Raw genomic sequence first — 19,291 nt, 5'->3', positions numbered from 1 at the left:
AAAAAATGAGAAATGGGATTTTCTTTTCTAATCTATTTATTTATTTATTTATTTATTTTTGAGACAGACTCTTGCTCTGTCACCTAGACGGGAGCACAGTGGCGCCAGCTGCGCTTACTGCAACCTCCACCTCCCAGGCTCAAGTGATTCTTGTGCTTCAGCCTCCCAAGAAGCAGGGACTACAGGCCTGTACCACCACTACCGGCTAACTTTTGTATTTTTAGTATGGACAGGGTTCCACAATGTTGGCCAGTCTGGTCTCGAACTCCTGGCCTCAAATGATCCTCCTACCTCCCACCTCTGGCACAGTGGCTCATGCCTGTAATCCCAACACTTTGGGAGGCCAAGGCAGGCAGATCACCTGAGGTTAGGCATTTGATAACAGCCTGGCCAACATGGAGAAACCCTGTCTCTACTAAAAATACAAAAATTAGCTGGGCATGGTGGTGCATGCCTGTAATCCCAGCTACTCCGGAGGCTGAAACAGGAGAATTACTTGAACCTGGGAGGTGGAGGTTGTGGTAAGCCGAGATGGCACCACTGCACTCCAGCCTGGGTGACAGAGCAGAGCGAGACTTTGTTTTTAAAAGGGAAAAAAAAAAAAATTAGACCCAGGACAGTTTCTAGTTTTTCAGCAATTAGAAACCTGTGATGAGTTGAGTGTATTTTATACATCACTAGATTTAAGTTGAGGAACTTTTTACTCCAGAAATATGTACCCTCATAACCTGCTGATCCATTATTGGGAGATTTATGGAGATTCTGAATGCATTTAAATTGTATCCTAATTTGGCATTTTAATTTGTCTAATTCCCCAAGACTGACTGACTTCCTTCTTTGCTTCCCTCCCTCCCTCACTTCCTCCCTCCCTCCTTTCTTTTCTTTTCTTTTCTTTTCTTTTCTTTTCTTTTCTTTTCTTTTCTTTTCTTTTCTTTTAACATGGTCTTACTCTATCGCCCAGGTTGAGGTGCAGTGCCACAATCATAGCTCACTGCAACCTCAAACTTCTGGACTCAGGCAGTCCTCTGGCCTCAGCCTCCCAAGTACCTGGGACTATACGCACATACCACCACACCTGGCTAATTGTTTTTTTGTTTTGTTTTGTTTTGTTTTGTTTTGTTTTGTTTTTCTTTTAAGAGATGGGGTCTCACTATGTTTCCCAGGCTGGTCTGGACCTCCTGGCCTCAAATGATCTTCCTTTGTTGGCCTCCCAAAACGATAGGATTATTACAGGTGTGAGCCATCATGCCCAGCCCTCCCCAAGACCTTAGAAAGTTGAAAAAGATTCAATAAATTTTTTTCACATATTCCCATTCACATCATTATGAATTTTCAGAGTACATGTTGTTTAACTGGAACACCCACATGGTAGATACTGTTATCTGATTCAGAGTGTCAGATGATCTGATAGTTATTCTGATATTGTGCGTTCTATTTGAATTATCTTTGGCTTTATACCCCTGCACAAGTGGAAAACTGTATCAAAGCCTCATTTGTCAAGATATATTACTCAGATTATTTTGTTTCCAAAAGTAAGTCACAGTTCCTTAATCTTAACAGTTTTAGGGAAATCTACAGCTATTTTGGAGTAGTCTAATCCAATTAAGAAAAGATACTTCTGGAGGTTGAGGCCAGAGCATCGCTTGAGCCCGAGTTCCAGCCTGTGGTGACCTGTAACTGTGCTACTGCACTCTAGCCTGGGTGACAGAGGAAGACCCTGTCACAAAACAAACAAACAACAAAAAATATAGATACTTCTGAAAGCAAGAAAGGTGGCTGAGAAGCATAATACTTATTGGCTGTCTTTGTGTGCCTTGTATGAAGAACAATGTGTTTTATTGAGCACACTGACATAATTTTTTATTTGAGAAAGTAAAATTCATCTGGATAGATGATTTTTTTTAAAGGAAGTATGTTCGTTTTATTTTGGAATTATGTTGCTAAGAAAATGAAAATCAATGGTTCTGTTACCCTCACTTTCTTTTCCTTTTCTACCTTGTTAACTTTTCCAATAACTCTTATATTACTCAGGGAGATGCTTTTATCATGTTATCCATAAATGGTTTTTGTTTTCCTTGGGGGGGACTCTCAGTAATTTACTTGCACATTGTTTTTGTATTACAAGTGTGGCTAATGTTTAAAATGAATGGAGTATTATAGTCTTAGCACTGGATATACAGCCTACAAAGAACCTTTGTGAGCGGATTTTTGCAGTGTTTTCTAAGCACTTCTGCAGGAAACAAAAAAAACCCCACATTTAATGTTAACTCTGTTTTAAATGCTTCAGCTTCAGTTAAGGTCTGTTATACTCTTTTAATACGTTTCTTGTATCTATGTAAGTGTTCAAAATGAAAATTATTTGATGTTTGTGTTATGCTTCTGCCCAGTTTCTGTCTTCTCAACCCCATCCACAGACCTGTAAGATTTGTTTCAGCAACCTCATTCTTACAAACAAAACTAAATTACAAACGTGCACTCGGTACAAAGTAGATGCCACTGAAGGTCAAGAATATGTGTTAGATTTCTGTTTGAGGACATTTCAACATTTTAAACAGACTAGGAATACTTGGATTTACTCCTACATCTAGGAATCTCACTGACATTCTATCATCACAGATTTTAAAATTAGCTGCTATTTGATTGAATTTTTGAAAAGGTGGCTCTCCTTAAAAATGATTATTTTCGGCCGGGGCCGCGGGCGGCCTCAAGGCCTGTAATCCCAGCACTTTGGGGAGGGCCGGAGACGGGCGGATCACATGTTCAGGAGATGGGAGTCCATCGCTGGGCTACACGGCTGGAAACCCCGTCTCTAACTAAAAAATACAAAAAACTAGGGGGCCGGGGGGCCGAGGTGGCCCGGCGGCGCCTGTACGTCCCAGCTCCGTGGGGTGAGGCTGAGGCAAGGAGCAAATGGCGTGAACCCAGGAGGTGGAGCTTGCAGCTTTAAGGACTTGATGAGATCCGGCCAACTGCACTCCAGGCCTGGGCGGCAGCAGAGCGCAGACTCCGTCTCCCTCTCCAAAAAAAAAAAAAAAAAAAAAAAAAAAAAAAAAAAATGATTATTTCATCTTACTTTAGGCCTATGTGGATAGACTAGAACCCCTTCTTACCTCATAATATTTTTGGACGGATTATCCTTGTAGTACATTTCAAGATGTTTAGATTGATGAAGAATAATTCATTTTTGTTATACAACACAAGCTAAGATTGTTCTAAATCGGTGGCTACTTCTGTTACGTAGTCTGTGGAAACCAGTTACATAGGCTTTTCTATAGCATACTAATATGGAAAGGAAGTACCTGTAAGTGAATACTCAGGGCAGCATTTACCATGATTTTTTTGGAAAAATTGTGACATTCAAGAAGCATGGAGATTAATGGGTATGATACTCCATTAAAAATATTAAAGACCATGGAGAAACTAACATTAAGTGACTGCTATGTGCCAGTCACTGTGTAGTGTACTTATATATAATTTATCTTGGCTGGGCGTGGTGGCTCACACCTGTAATCCCAGCACTTTGGGAAGCTGAGGCGGGTGGATCACCTGAGAGGTCAGGAGTTCCAGACCAGCCTGACCAACATGGTGAAACCCCATCTCTACTAAATACAAAAAATTAGCCGGGCGTGGTGGCAGACGTCTGTAATCCCAGCTACTTGGGAGGCTGAGACAGGAGAATCACTTGAATCTGGGAAGCAGAGGTTGCAGTGAGCCGAAATTGTGCCATTGCACTCAAGCCTGGGCAACAAGAGTGAAACTCCGTCTCAAAAAAAAAATTATCTTAAAGTAGAGAAACTAACTTGTTGAGAATCCCAAAGCAAAACAAAAACATTTAAGGGTGACATAAAAATAGGGATGGGGGCTGGGCACAGTGGCTCACACCTGTAATCCCAGCACTTTGGGAGGCCAAGGTGGGTAGATCACCTAAGGTCAAGAGTTTGAGACCCGCCTGGCCAACATGGTGAAACCCTGTCTCTACTAAAAATACAAAAAGTAACTGGGTGTGGTGGCACACACCTGTAATTCCAGCTACTCGGGAGGCTGAGGCAGGAGAATCGCTTGAACTCAGGAGGCGGAGGTTGTAGTGAGCCATGATCGCGCCATTGCACTCCAGCCTGGGCAACGAGCAAAACTCCATCTCAAAAAAGAAAAATAAGGATGGAGATATTTTACAAATATGCACAAATGCAAATTATTTAACCTAAAATCATATAACTAGTAAGTCAGGACATATTGGCAGCTTTAAGCCACCAAGTTTTCCTTTTTCCCTATAAAATGGGTCATGATGAAGATGATAATAAGTAAGATTAACAGGGTATGTTGATGCTAGATTAGTCACTGTTGCAGTTTGAAGACACATGCAGTAAAATACATCAGGTTTTTCTGGATAAAAGGTAGTCTAGCTAGACAAGATGGCTGTCACCTGTAATCCTAGCACTTTGGGAGGCCAAGACAGGAGGATCACTTGGTACCCAGAAGATCACTCTGGGTAACATAGTGAGACTCTGTCTCTACAAAAAAACAAAACAAACAAAACTATTCTGCAATCTGGATACCCTTATTTATACTAATCATCATTGTATTGCTCTGCTAGGGTTGTCATGACAGAATACCACAGATCGGATGGTTTAAACAACAGAAATTGTTTTTCTCCCAGTTTTGTAGGCTGCAAGTCCAAGATCAAGGTGCCAGCAGGGTTTATTTCTGGTGAGGACTCTTCCCAGCTTACAGACAGCCACCTTCTCTCTATGTCCTTACATAGTCTTTCCTCTGTGTCCAGGTAGAAGAGAAAACTGTCTGGTACTTCTTCCAATAAGGACGTGAGTCCTTATTAGGGTACCACCCTTATTACCTCATTTAACCTTGGTTAGCTTCTTAAAGGCAGTATCTCCAAATTATAGTCACATGAGTATTAGGACTTCGCCATATGAATTTGAGGGGGCACAATTCAGCCCATTACAAGCATATACTCTCCTTATAGCCAGTTGGCATGAGAAGTCAGATTATACACAAAATACTATTTGGGAGCATGAATTCAAAGATGGATGGTGAGATGATCAAAGGCCTTGATAATCATGCCGTGTGCCCCAATAGATACGAGATTTATAGGCTAACTTCTGCTGCACTGTGCTGGAGATAGAGTTACCATTTTGTTTTGTTTAACTTCTCTTTTATCATAAAACCAGTCCCCTTAAATTATTTTTTTCAGGCAGTTTAGTTAATAATTTTATGGTTATGAATCCAGCCTAGTAATGCCCACCAGTGTAACATAAAAAACCTACAGCAACCTGTACTCCCATTTTGATTAAATTTTAGTCTTAGGCCAGGCACAGTGGCTTATGCCTGTAACCCCAACACTTTGGGAGGCCAAGGCTAGCGGATCGCCTGAGGTCAGGAGTTCAAGACCAGCGTGGCCAACATGGTGAAACCCCGTCTCTACTAAAAAATACAAAAAAATTAGCCGGGCATGGGGGCGCATGCCTGTAATCCCAGCTACTGGGTAGACTGAGGCAGGAGAATGGCTTGAACCTGGAAGGCAGATGTTGCAGTGAGCTCTGATTGCTCCACTGAAGGGGGAGGTTACAGTGAGCTGTGATTGCTCCACTGCACGCCAGCCTGGGTGACAGAGAAAGACTATCTCAAGAAAAAAGATTTGTATCTTTAACTCCTAAATCACATTTGGGGCCAGCTCATATGTTAGTTACCTCACTTTTCTAGATTGAGCTTGTCCCTTTCAATATTCTCAGAAAAATAATTTTTGATTTAGTTTGGAGGGTGGGGTTGTCTTCCCAATAGGTCAGTGTACTCCTAAGATGACCGTTGTATCTGGGTCCTGCCTCCAGGTTTGCCACTAACTTGTTCTGTGACATTATACAAGTCACTTACCTCTGAGATGTTTATCTGTGAATAAGTAGAATAGGCTTGATACTCTTTAAGGTTCCTTCTGTGATTCTAGTTATTCTTACAGCATATTCATAAAGCACTTTCATAAAGCAGTATCGCAACATCATTTTGCCTTTGAAAGAAAGAATTGTCAGTATGTGGAGGGTATTTAAGGCTGAGTGAATAGATGACATCATTAGGGAGAGAGTATAAAGGGAATACAAAAAGGAATCTAGGACCAGGCTTTGAAGAACCCCAGGACGTAGAGCAGGGGGAACCGTCAGAGAAATAGGAAGGAAAATGAAAGTATTTCAAGAAATAGGGAGTGGATACTTGTGTTCAGTGAAGGTAAGAGGTTCAGTAAGATGTGTCCTTTGGATTTGGCAAATGGAGGTAATCAGTAATCTTCACAAAAGCAATTTATTTTTATTTGTCGGGGCAGAAGTCATACCACAATGGATCAGGCAGAAATATAGTGATGAGTAAGTGGAGACTGTATGTAGGCAACTGTTTTGAGAACTGTTTATGAAGGAGGAATGAAAAATGGGAAATACTGAATAATGCTTATTTTCTGGTGAGAATAAAGGGGTAAAGATTGATTACACAGTGAGAACCGAAGGAGTAAAGTCCCTGAGAAGGAGGAAGGGAATGATATATATATTGACATAATGGCCTTTGGTAAGTAGAGGACACTGCCGAGTCATAAAGAGAGAAAGAATGCTGACATGGGTGAAGTGTAAATATTTTAGTAGGCTTAGTAGTAGTGGGATTGGCGAATTCTCTCACTGCTTTTGTTGTTTAAAAAAATGTAACAGGGCTAGACACGGTTCATACCTGTAATCCCAGCACTTTGGGAGGCCAAGGCTGGGGGATCACTTGAGCCCAGGAGTTCAAGACCAGCCTGGGCAACATGAGGAAACCCAGTCTCTACAAAAAAAATACAAAAATTAGCTTGACATGGTGGCATGTTCCTGTAGTTCCAGCTGCTTGGGAGGCTGAAGTGGGAGGATCACTTGAACCCAGGAGGTCGAGGGAGCAGTAAGCCATTATTGCACCACTGCACTGCAGCAAAGGGGACAGAGTGAGACTCTGTCTAAAAAAAAAGTCAGCGTCTGAAAATAAGAAAGGAAAAAGGAGGGTAAAACATTTTAAGAGCAAGAACAAAGAATGAAATATTGTCAAAGTAAAAAAAAAAGATTAGCAGGAATCATCAATTTTAGGTTTGAGATTTGGCATCTTAATAACTGGGCTGGGTACAGTGGCTCAAGCCTTTAATCCCAGTACTTTGGGAGGCTGAGATGGGCGGATCACTTGAGCCCAGGAGTTTGAGACCAGCCTGGACAACATGGCGAAACCCCATCTCTATAAAAATTAGCCTGTCATGGTGGTGCACACATGTAGTCCCAGTTACTTAGGAAGCTGAGGCAGGAGGATTGTTTGAACCCGGGAGGCGGAGGTTGCAGTGAACTGAGATCGTGCAATATTGTGCTATTGCACGCCAGCCTGCGAAACAGAGTGAGACTCCGTCTCAAAAATAATAATAGGCGGGGCACCGTGGCTCACGCCTGTAATCCCAGCACTTTGGGAAGCCGAGGTGGGTTGATCACGAGGTCAGGAATTTAAGACCAGCCTGGCCAACATAGTAAAACCCCATCTTTACTAAAAATATAAAAATTAGCCGGGCATGGTGATGGGTGCTTGTAGTCCCAGCTACTTGGGAGGCTGAGACAGGAGAATCACTTGAACCCAGGAAACAGAGGTTGCAGTGAACTGAGATCATGCCACTGCACTCCAGCCTGGGCAACACAGTGAGACTGTCTCAAAATAATAATGATAATAATAATAATTGGCACATAATGGACCATTGATACATATTTGTTGAATTAAGAATTTGAAGTGGCTGTGTAATTGTGTGATTTTCTTCAGTTATGTTCAGCTGCTTAGACAGATCATAAGAATGCAGAGGATTCTGGAGGCATTGCAGTTTTGCAAAGTTTTACAGTATGTATGATTGGGGGAAGAAGAGGCAAAGTAATTGAGGATGTTTTCAAGGGAATTTTGAAAGGCAAGGAAAAATGTAAAATCCTTTACAAAATGGTTAAAATACAGAAAAGCTTTGAAATTTTTATAAGCTTAACTATTTAGAACACTAGTGGTTCTTGACCGCACGTGCTCAAGCCTGTAATCCAGCCAACTTTGGGAGGCCGGAGACGGGCGGATCACGAGTCAGGAGATCGACGATCCATAGCTCCTAGACTAACAACACACAACAACTATGGAGGATTCAAACTACTAAAAATAAAACAAAAAGACTAGCCGGGCCGGATGGTGGCCGGGCCGCCTCTGTAGTCCCAGCCCTTACTCTCAGGAGGCTGATGGCAGGAGAATGGCGTGAACCCCGGGAGGTGGAGCTTGCCTGTGAGTCTTGAGAGCCGGCCACTGCACTCCAGCCTGGGCGACAGAGCGAGACTCCGTCTGAAAAAAAAAAAACACTAGTGTTCTTTTAGTTTTGATTTGTTTCAATGCTTGGGATGTGTGTTTTTTAAATCAGTCCCTAATAATTGGTCCAAAATGCCAAAAAAAACAAAAAAAAAAAAAAAAATTAAGCTTAACTGTTTTAAACAGTGGCCCTCTTGTTTGGCCTTCCGCTATATTTCCTTCTTTTGGGAATGACCAAAGGTTTTGAAAAGTTGTTTTTTAAACTGTGAATTTATTTTGTTCGTGAAGAAATAGACTGATGAAAATAACTTCATTCCCTGGGTTATTTCTTACAAAACAAAATTTCAGACTATTATGTTTTCTAAACAGAATTTTGGAGAAGGAAATGTCAGTATGCTCTTCTTTTTTAGCACATTGTGTAAGAACACATTATTTGCTCAAATGAAAACCGCTATTGCAATAGCTTAAAAACAAAACGTTCAAATAATTGTGTAATACCATTGTTATAAGTATGCACTCATAGACCCAAAATGTTTTGGGTAAAACAATGACACTATGGGAAAGAGAAAATAGGGGCAAATGAGTTCAATTGTCAGTGTTTTGTAGGGAAAGGTTTTAGAATGTTATTTGTAAAGCAAACCCTTTTGTGCCCTGTTTATCTTTTCATCACAGATTAAATAAATTTTACTTACTGTGATAGAGATGACTGGCTGGCTTTAAAATACCTTAAATATCCTTAAATATCTTATATGTAAACATCATATGTTTAGATATTTACAAATGTTTAAATATCTTTAAAATATTTTTAAAAGATATTGCCTGTAAGATTTGGTTGAATATGAACACACATAGGTGTTTTTTTTTTTTTTTTTTTTTTGCTTGAAATGGAGTCCTTCTCTGTTACCCAGGCTGGAGTGCAGTGGTGCGATCTCAGCTCACTGCGACCTCCACCTCCTGGGTTCAAGTGATTCGCCTGCCTCAGCCTCCCGAATAGCTGGGATTACAGGCGCAAGCCACCACACCCAGCTAATTTATGTATTTTTAGTAGAGATGGGGTTTTGCCATGTTGGCCAGGCTGGTCTCGAACTCCTGACCTCAGGTGATCTGCCCGCCTCAGCCTCCCAAAGTGCTGGAATTACAGGCATGAGCCACCACACCCAGCCAAACCCACATAGTTTTAAGTATTTGCAGAACTTAAGTATAGTTTCAAGTTAAACGGCAGGTGGAAAATCATTAACTTTTTTATATGGTTCCATTTCAAACATCCTCAGTTGATTTTTTTATTAATAAAATTAAGATTTGTGAAATAGATTTCCATTTTGTAATTGTATTGTGATGCTCTAACATCTTTGGTTTTTATTGTTGTTGTTTTGTAATTGCTTGAGCTACATTATATTTTTTGCTGAATCTTCACACAAATATGACTTAAGTTTGCAAAGTCAAAATTTCAGCTTCTATGAACTTGTCTGAATATATTGTCCTCTGAGCTCCCATAGTATTTTCTACTTCATAGACTTCATCATAGCTAGTATATGTTGAGGTCACATGAAAGGTGAGGCAATATGTTAGTATTTTATGTACATTACCTTGTTTAATCCTCACCCCTCTGATGTGTGTCATGTTATCTCTGTTTTACAAACTAAGAAAAACTGATGTTTAGATAGATTTACAAATTTCTCCAGTCTGTTAGACTCTTTTTTTTTTTTTTTCTTGCTCTGTCATCCAGGCTGGAGTGCAGTGGTGCGATCTCGGCTCACTGCAAGCTCTGCCTCGTGGGTTCAAGCCATTCTCCTGCCTCAGCCTCCCAAGTAGTTGGGACTATAGGCGCCCACCACCGCGCCTGGATTTTTTTTGTATTTTTAGTAGAGACGGGGTTTCGCCATGTTAGCCAGGATGGTCTTGATCTCCTGACCTCGTGATCCGCCCACCTGGGCCTCCCAAACTGTTGGGATTACAGGCGTGAGCCATCGTGCCTGGCCCTGTTAGACTCCTAAGACCTAACTAAAACATTGTCTTTTCATCTAATTTTATTTAAATGCCTATTTCATCACATTTTGTTATAATTGATTTCTTTTTTTTTTTTTTTTGAGACGGAGTCTCGCTCTGTCGCCCAGGCTGGAGTGCAGTGGCCGGATCTCAGCTCACTACAAGCTCCGCCTCCCAGGTTCACTCCATTCTCCTGCCTCAGCCTCCTGAGAAGCTGGGACTACAGGCGCCCACCACCTCGCCCGGCTAGTTTTTTGTATTTTTTAGTAGAGACGGGTTTTCACCGTGTTAGCCAGGATGTTCTCGATCTCCTGACCTCGCGATCCACCCGTCTCGGCCTCCCAAAGTGCTGGAATTACAGGCTTGAGCCACCGCGCCCGGCCAATTGATTTCTTGTGTTCGTTTGGCTTCTTTACCAGACTGTGATCCTCTTGAGGACAGGGACCTCCTTATCCTATTCATATTTGTATCCTCAGTGCCCATTGGAGACCCAAGAACTTTTAAAATGAGAGCTGAATGAACAACACTGCCATCACTGATACGGTAACAATGAGGCATGTGCCGTGAAGTTGTTTTTCTAGTTAGGCATTTTGTAAGTTTATTACCTCCTACCCTTTTGATGTATTGGCATTTATAGTCACACACGCATGCATATCAACAAACATATATATACATACATAGATTATTTCATCTACACATCATTTGAAAGTGGCAATTATTGTCCTCATTTTGTGAATGCAAAAAATCAAGGCCTAAAGAAAATGAAACTTTGCTTAAGATCACACAGCTAGTTAGTGGCAAATCTGGGATCAAATTTTTTTTGATAGATTTACAGATTTTTCAGATTTTAAATCTTATGATTGTCTACTTAAGGATATCTATACTAATAGAAACCTTTATTTTATTTCTTGATATGTTTATTTGCTTATTCAGCATTGAAGACAACAAAACAAAGGTATCCACAAATGGATTGTACTTTAAAAAGGAGAATATTACACAGATGAATGTGTGCTTTTTTTTCCATCATTTTTGTAGTCTTTCACTTGTTTTCCTTTATGAGGCATAAATTTTGAAAATATTTACAATAATTATAGTTTAGTCAAGGAATAAATTAGCACCAGCTATCAAACTACAGGAAGATTGGACCCATGACCATATCATATTCTGATCAGCTAAATATAAATCTAGCATGACTCTTGGCACATACAGAGTGTTCAGTTAATATTTTTTGAGTGAATGGGTAAACAGACCTTATCAAGTGATTTCATGAGTTTTCTTTCTTAATAATATAACCCCCTAACTCATATATCTGACTTTGAATTCTAAACTGTCACTGAATCTGCTCATAAAATATAAAAATTTGAGCCACTTGGCCATGAGAATACTCCTTATACTCTTGGGTCTTCTATTAAATATAGACAAGCCTGGGTAGTGGCTCATGCCTGGGATCCTACCACTTTGGGAAGCCGAGGCAGGAGGATCGCTTCAGGCCAGGAGTTCGAGACCAGCCTGGGCAACATAACTAAATGAATGAATGAATAAATGAGATTTGTAGAACAGTATACCATTCTTTTTCATATGTATTATTATTCATATGTACTCACAACATATATTTCCTATGAATATTTGGAAGTTCAGATAGTTCCTGCTGGTAACTGTTCTTAAACAGCTTTATTGAAACATAATTCACATATCATATAATTCACCCATTTAAACAGTATGTTCACATCTATGCAACTATCAAAACAATTTTAGAACATTATCACCCCAGAAAGAAACTCACAACTCATTGGCAGCTACTCCCCATCTTTCTCCAGCTAATTTGCTACTTTCTGTTGTTATGGATATGCATATTCTGGAAATTTCATATAAATGGGAATCATAACATGTAGTCTTTTGTGACTGACTTCTTTCACTTAGCATATTTTCAGACTCCATTGATGCAGTAGTATATATTACTACTTTATTTCTTATTATGGCTGATTAATATTTCATTGTTTGGATATACTATATACCATATTTCCTATATCCATTCATCAGTTCATAAGACATTTGGGTTATAGGCTGGGTGTGGTGACTCACGCCTGTAATCCCAGAACTTTGGGAGGCTGAGGCAGGTGGATCACAAGGTCAGGAGTTCAAGACCAACCTGCCCAAAATGGCGAAATCCCGTCTCTACTAAAAATACAAAAATTAGCCAGGCATGGTGGCGGGCACCTGTAACCCAGTTACTCGGGAGGCTGAGGCAGGAGAATCGCTTGAACTCAGGAGGCGGAGGTTGCAGTGAGCCGAGATCACGCCACTGCACTCCAGCCTGGGCGACAGAGTGAGACTCCATCTCAAAAAAAATAAAAATAAAAAAAAACATCTTTTGTCTGTTGACAGTGTCACTATGAACATTCCTGAATTGCTGAGTCATATGATAACTGTATTTTACCTTTGGAGGAGCTGACAGATTGTTTTCCAAAGCAGCTGAACTCTTTTGCATTCCCTTCAGCAGTTCCGATTTCTCTACATTCTCACTAGCACTTGGTATTAATTATTATCTGTCTTTTTTTTTTTTTTTTTTTTGAGACAGAGTCTTGCTCTTGTTGCCCAGGCTGGAGTACAATGGCACAATCTCGGCTCACTGCAACCTCCGCCTCCGGGGTTCAAGCGATTCTCCTGCCTCAGCCTCCCGAGTAGCTGGGTTACAGGTCCTCACCACCACACCTGGCTAATTTTTGTATTTTTAGTAGAGACGGGGTTTCACCATTTTGGGCAGGCTGGTCTTGAACTCCTGACCTCATGATCCGCCTGCCTTGGCCTCCCAAAGTGCTGGGATTACAGGCATGAGCCACCGCACCCAGCCTATTATCTGTCTTTTTTACTATAACCATCCTAACAGGTATGAGATTGTATCTCATTGTGGTTTAATTTGCATTTCCTTGATGGCTGAAGATGATAGACATCTTTTTATGTACTTATTAACGATTTGTTTATCTTTGGAGAAATATCTGTGCAGCTCCTCTCCGTTTATTAATTGGATTATTTGCTTTTTATTACTGAGTTGTAAGAGTTTGCAGTCCAGGTACATGCATCTTATGAAATATATGTGATTTGTGAATACTTTCCCCTGTGGGTTGTATTTATTTTCACTTTCTTTTTTTTTTTTTTTTTTTTTTTTTTTTAAGCAGGGTCTCCCTCTTGCCCAGGCTATAATGCAGTGGCACAGTCATACCTCACTGTAGCCTTGAACCCCTGAGCCCAAGCAATCCTCCCACCTCAGCCTCCTGAGCAACTAGAACTACAGGCATAGGTCATCACTCCTGGCTATTTTATTTATCGTATGTAGAGATGAGATTTCACTGTGTAGCCCAGACTGGCCTCAAACTCCCGACCTCAAGCGATCACAGCACCTTGGTCTCCCAAAGTGCTAGGATTATAGGCATGAGCCACCGCACCTGGCCCCAGTTGTCTTTTTATAAGTGTCTGGGCAAGTTTTAATATTGTATTAAGGACTCAGCGTTTTAGCCTTTTATTGAGAATTTTAGCCTTTTATTGAAGTGATATACTTTTTGAGTGAAAGTTTTGCTTTACTAACACCTGAAGAATGATACAATCACAGGCATTCTGGTTTTTATATGTTGTATTACAGTGATTTAAAGTAGAAGCACTGATATCTGTAGTATGAAGCATGTTATAAATAAAGTACATTTAACTATCTTAAACATTTCAAAAAAAATTTTTTTTTTTGCCCATATCATTTTATTCAGTAGACTTGTTTCCTAAATAAAACTGGTCTATGGCCGGGCACGGTGGCTCAAGCCTGTAATTCCAGCACTTTGGGAGGCTGAGATGGGCGGATCACGAGGTCAGGAGATTGAGACCATCCTGGCTAACACGCGAAACCCTGTCTCTACTAAAAAATACAAAAAAAAAAAAAAAAAACAAAAAACTAGCCGGGCGAGGTGGCGGGCGCCTGTAGTCCCAGCTACTTGGGAGGCTGAGGCAGGAGAATGGCGTAAACCCGGGAGGCGGAGCTTGCAGTGAGCTGAGATCCGGCCACTGCACTCCAGCCTGGGCGACAGAGCGAGACTCCGTCTCAAAAAAAAAAAAAAAAAAAAACTGGTCTATGATCTTAGATTTATGTATCAACATTTGCAGCATCTTTCATAGTATATTCTATTTTTATATAATAATGTTAAAGGAAATATGAAAGAAAATGGTAAAAAGGTAAAAATGATAAGATTAATTCTGAGTACATAGTAGTATGATATTAAATTGTAAATTAGAAAGATATTAGACCTTCTAGTGTGTTAACATTTGGAGGTGCTAGTGCTTGATATCCTCCTTCTGTGGACAAATTACCTCCAAATTTCAATCTGGAAAATCCCTGAAATAACTACTAGGAAAAGGTTTACAACTATATGGCTTTTATATTTTTACTATTTGTATTGGAATATCTATATAAATTGTTCAAAGTTTGGTTATAAAAGAAAAAAAGTGTAAACACGTCATACATATTGTATGGGTTATTACTGTGATGTTATTCCTGTGTTCAGTTTTATTCAGTCATGGCTACACAGCAGAAGTTTGTAACGTATTGCTGGATTTTATTTTGCTGTATTAGCTCCTCAAGAGTTACTGATCTATGAAATGGCAGAGAATGGAAAAAATTGTGACCAGAGACGTGTAGCAATGAACAAGGAACAACATAATGGAAATTTCACAGGTAAATTTTGATGGTTTGGAGGGAGGAGTGCTATGGGTTTAAATGATATAGTTTTCATTGGAATAAATTAGAGATATATTACTTCTTGTATTTTTAATCTTATATTAATATCTTCTTAGTAAATTAAATTATGGGTCAGTCAGGGCCTGTAAGGTGATTTTTCACAGTGATGGCAGAAGCAGCCTGGCTACAATCACATAAACAGTGTTCCAGGTGCAAGATTACTTGTTAATCTTATGGTATGGTCAGTGTTTATTTGGCTTTGCTCAGTGCTCAATTTTATTGTGCTATTTTGTAATTCTAGAAGTAGATTATAAACTTACTACACTGTTCTGTTCTTTTTTTTTTTTTTTTTTTTGAGACGTAGTCTGGCTCTGCCGCCCAGGCTGGAGTGCAGTGGCCGGATCTCAGCTCACTGCAAGCTCCGCCTCCCGGGTTCACGCCATTCTCCTGCCTCAGCCTCCCCAGTAGCTGGGACTACAGGCGCCGCCACCTCGCCCGGCAAGTTTTTTGTATTTTTTTTAGTAGAGACAGGGTTTCACCGTGTTAGCCAGGATGGTCTCGATCTCCTGACCTCGTGATCCGCCCGTCTCGGCCTCCCAAAGTGCTGGGATTACAGACTTGAGCCACCGCCCCCGGCTACACTGTTCTTAAGTATACAGTTATCAAAAAAGTTAGAATGTGAATATCATTTAAAAATTTATTTTAAAATTATAGTTTGAGATGAATAAACTTGTATTTTAGCCAAATTGGAATTTGTGGTAAATTTCAGTGTATTTGACTCCTGTTTATACAGTTACACTGAAAATGATGACCTTTATTAATATGGATGATTTAAGTAGAAACTTTCCTTCATGCATTTAAAGGAAAATGAAAGAAAAGTTTTTCTTTTCTAGTAATCATGCTGTTGTTTTTTTAGCTTTTGAATTGTTTGACATCTCAAACACATTGCAAATAATACTCTAGTGTGGCAGTATTTTCACAGCAATTCTCCTCTTTTAGAGGAAGTGCAAGCTATCTGAAATAGTAGTTTTCATTTGTTTGTTTGTTTGTTTTTTTGAGACGGAGTCTCGCTCTGTCAGCAGGCTGGAGTGTTGTGCATTCTCGGCTCACTGCAACGTCCGCCTCCCAGGTTCAAGCAATTCTCCTGCCTCAGCCTCCCGAGTAACTGGAATTAAAGGCATGCGCCACCACGCCCAGCCAATTTTTGTATTTTTAGTAGAGATGGTGTTTCACCATGTTGGCCAGGGTGAACTCCTGACCTCAGGTGGTCCACCTGCCTTGGCCTCCCAAAGTGCTGGGATTACAGGCGTGAGCCACCGCACCCGGCCTCATTTGTTTGTTTTAATCACCGTATTGCCTTGCGGACGACATTTTGCAGCACTGATCTGACTTTTGGGTTACTTTGGTTATCAGTAAACTTGGCAATTTCACCAAGAGTTTCAGGATTCCAAGATGGGCATTGCATACATCATAGTGTCTTCCCATTAGGAGCTTTTGTGTGCTATTTTTTTCTTTCCTTTTAGCGAGCACATATGTTTGTATATTCTTCCTCTACTGCTCACCCCATTGGAATTTAAAATTAACATTAGCAGGTCACACTTACTCTTTTGTACCATGTATTTTTTACTTAACATTTTAGGGCCGGGCGCGGTGGCTCAAGCCTGTAATCCCAGCACTTTGGGAGGCCGAGACGGGCGGATCACGAGGTCAGGAGATTGAGACCATCCTGGCTAACCCCGTGAAACCCCTCTCTACTAAAAAATACAAAAAACTAGCTGGGCGTGGTGGTGGGCGCCTGTAGTCCCAGCTACTCGGGAGGCTGAGGCAGGAGAATGGCGGAAACCCGGGAGGCGGAGCTTGCAGTGAGCTGAGATCCGGCCACTGCACTCCAGCCTGGGCGACAGAGCGAGACTCTGTCTCAAAAAAAAAAAAAAAAAAAAATTAAAAACATTTTAGAGATTGTGCTATAACTGTACATGAAAAACTTATTCTTAGGCTAGGCGTGGTGATTCACGCCTATAATCCCAACACTTTGAGAGGCCAAGGCGGGAGGATCTCTTGAGCCCAGGAGTTTGAGACCAGCCAGGGCAACACAGGGAAACCTCATCTCTACAAAATATTTTTAAAATTTGCTGGATGTGATCATATGCACCTGAAGTTCTAGCTAGCTACTGGAAAAACTAAGGTGAGAGGATCGCTTGAGCCCACAAGGCTGCAGTGAGCTGTGATCACACCACTGCACTCCAGGCTGGGTGACAGAGCAAGACCCTGTCTCAAAAAAAAAGAAGTATTTTTTATTATGACTGCTTAGTTTTTCTTTCCGTTTAATGAGTGTGCCATACTTTAATCACTCTTCTGTCCTCTATTGGTAATATGTAGCTTATTGATTATTTTTTGCTAATACAAATAATGCTGTGGTGAATAAAGTTGTGCAAGTCATTTCACCTTATACCTAATCATTCCCAGAAATGGAATTACCAATTTACAGTGTATATGCATTTTGTGCCGGGCCTGGTGGCTCACACCTGTAATCCTAGCACTTTGGGAGGCCAAGATGGGGATCACTTGAGGTTAGGAGTTTGAAACTAGCCTGGCCAACATGGTGAAACCTCATCTCTACTGAAAATACCAAAAAAACGAGCCGGGCGTGGTGGCAGATGCCTGTGATCCCAGCTACTCGGGAAGCTCAGGCAGGAGAACCGGTTTAACCAGGGAGGTGGAGATTGCAGTGAGCTGAGATCGTGCTGCCACGTGCACCCCAGCCTGGGCAACAGAATGAGACCCTGTCTCATTAAAAAAAGCATTTTGTAATTTCAATGGATGGTGACAATTAATAGCTAACCTTAATTGGACACTTACTAAGTGTTAAACTCTTCTGAGAACTTTACATACATGATCTCATTTAATCCTTACAAGGATCCTGAAAAGTACTATTTTCAGTACTTTTGTGTACTTTGTGTACACAAGTACTATTGTGATCCCCATTTTACAGAAGAGAAAACTGAGACACAAACATCAATTTACTAGTAGAAGGCGGAGCCAGGTTTAGAACCAACTAGTTTGCCTCAGCATTTTGTGATCTAAACCACTTTGTTCTGTAATATGATCCTAAGTTGATAGAATGCCCTTCATAGAAGGTGGACCAATTTAGACTTATTTCAGTAATTTTCCCCAAATCTATAGCTCTATCCCAAATTCAACTGCTGGAATTTTCAGTACCATTTCTTTAGGACATCCTCTACAAAAGGTTCTGATGTTTATCAAGGCAGGGAGTTGGTTTTGCCTCAGTTGTTCTCTAGGTAACACTCCTTAAGAAATGGCACCTATAATATAGTAGCCCCCCTTATCCATGAGGGATACATTTCATGACCCCTAGTGGATATAGGAAAAACACTGTGTTGTTCTGTATATAGTAATGGGGTAACATATACAGCGCAGATGTACTAAATAAAGGGATGAATCAGGTCTTGGGCTGGATGGAGCAGGACTGGTGAGATTTTATTACACTACTCAGAACAGATACAATGTAAAACTTAGGAGCTTGGCTGCAGTAGCTCACACCTGTAATTCCAGCACTTTGGGAGGCCAAAGTGGGAGGATCGTTTGAGGCTAGGAGTTTCAGATGAGCCCAGGCAAAGTAGGGAGACTGCGTCTCCACAAAAACCAAAAATATTAGCTGAGTGTGGTGGTACACACCTGTAGTCGTAGCTACTTGGGAGGCTGAGGTGGGAGGATCACTTGACCCCAGGAGTTGGAGATTAAAGTGAGCTGTGATTATGCCACTGCATTCCAGCCTGGGCAAAAGAATGGAGACCCTGTCTCTTAAAAAAAAGAAAAATAAGTTTAAAACAATAAAACTTATGAATTGCTTATTTTTAGAATTTTCCATGTAATATTTTCAGACCATAGTTGACCATGTGTTACTGAAACTGTGGATAAGGGGGAACTACTGTGATTCATCTCCTTTCCATGCTGAGTTTGGACTAATTGCCTTTTTTTTTTTTTTTTTTTTGAGACCAGAGTCTCATTCTGTCACCCAGGCTGGTCTGCAGTGGCACACTCTCAGTTCGCTGCAACCTCTGCCTCCCAGGTTCAAGGGATTCTTGTGCTTCAGACTCCCTAGTAGCTGGGATTACAGGCGCATACCATCATGCCCTGCTAATTTTTGTATTATTAGTAGAGACGGAGTTTCACCATGTTAGCCAGGCTGGTCTTGAACTACTGAGCTCAAGTGATCCTCCCTCCTCAGCCTCCCAAAGTGCTGAG

The 19,291-nt window shown here is 40.8% G+C and overlaps 1 protein-coding gene across 1 annotated transcript in view; it reads left to right on the top strand.

The window, feature by feature from the left end:
• Positions 1–19,291, top strand: part of VMP1 (vacuole membrane protein 1) — a 143,338-nt gene that overhangs the window by 11,104 nt on the left and 112,943 nt on the right. Inside the window, exon 2 of the mRNA XM_017877423.1 lies at positions 14,921–15,022. Coding sequence (XP_017732912.1) covers positions 14,947–15,022 — 76 coding nt within the window. The 5' untranslated portion in view covers positions 14,921–14,946. The remainder of the gene's footprint in view (positions 1–14,920; positions 15,023–19,291) is intronic.

The sequence above is a fragment of the Rhinopithecus bieti genome, unplaced genomic scaffold (assembly GCF_001698545.2).
Source record: "Rhinopithecus bieti isolate Rb0 unplaced genomic scaffold, ASM169854v2 scaffold_10657, whole genome shotgun sequence".
Classification (NCBI taxonomy): Eukaryota; Metazoa; Chordata; class Mammalia; order Primates; family Cercopithecidae; genus Rhinopithecus; species Rhinopithecus bieti.
This window is presented reverse-complemented; position numbering and strand designations above follow the sequence as displayed.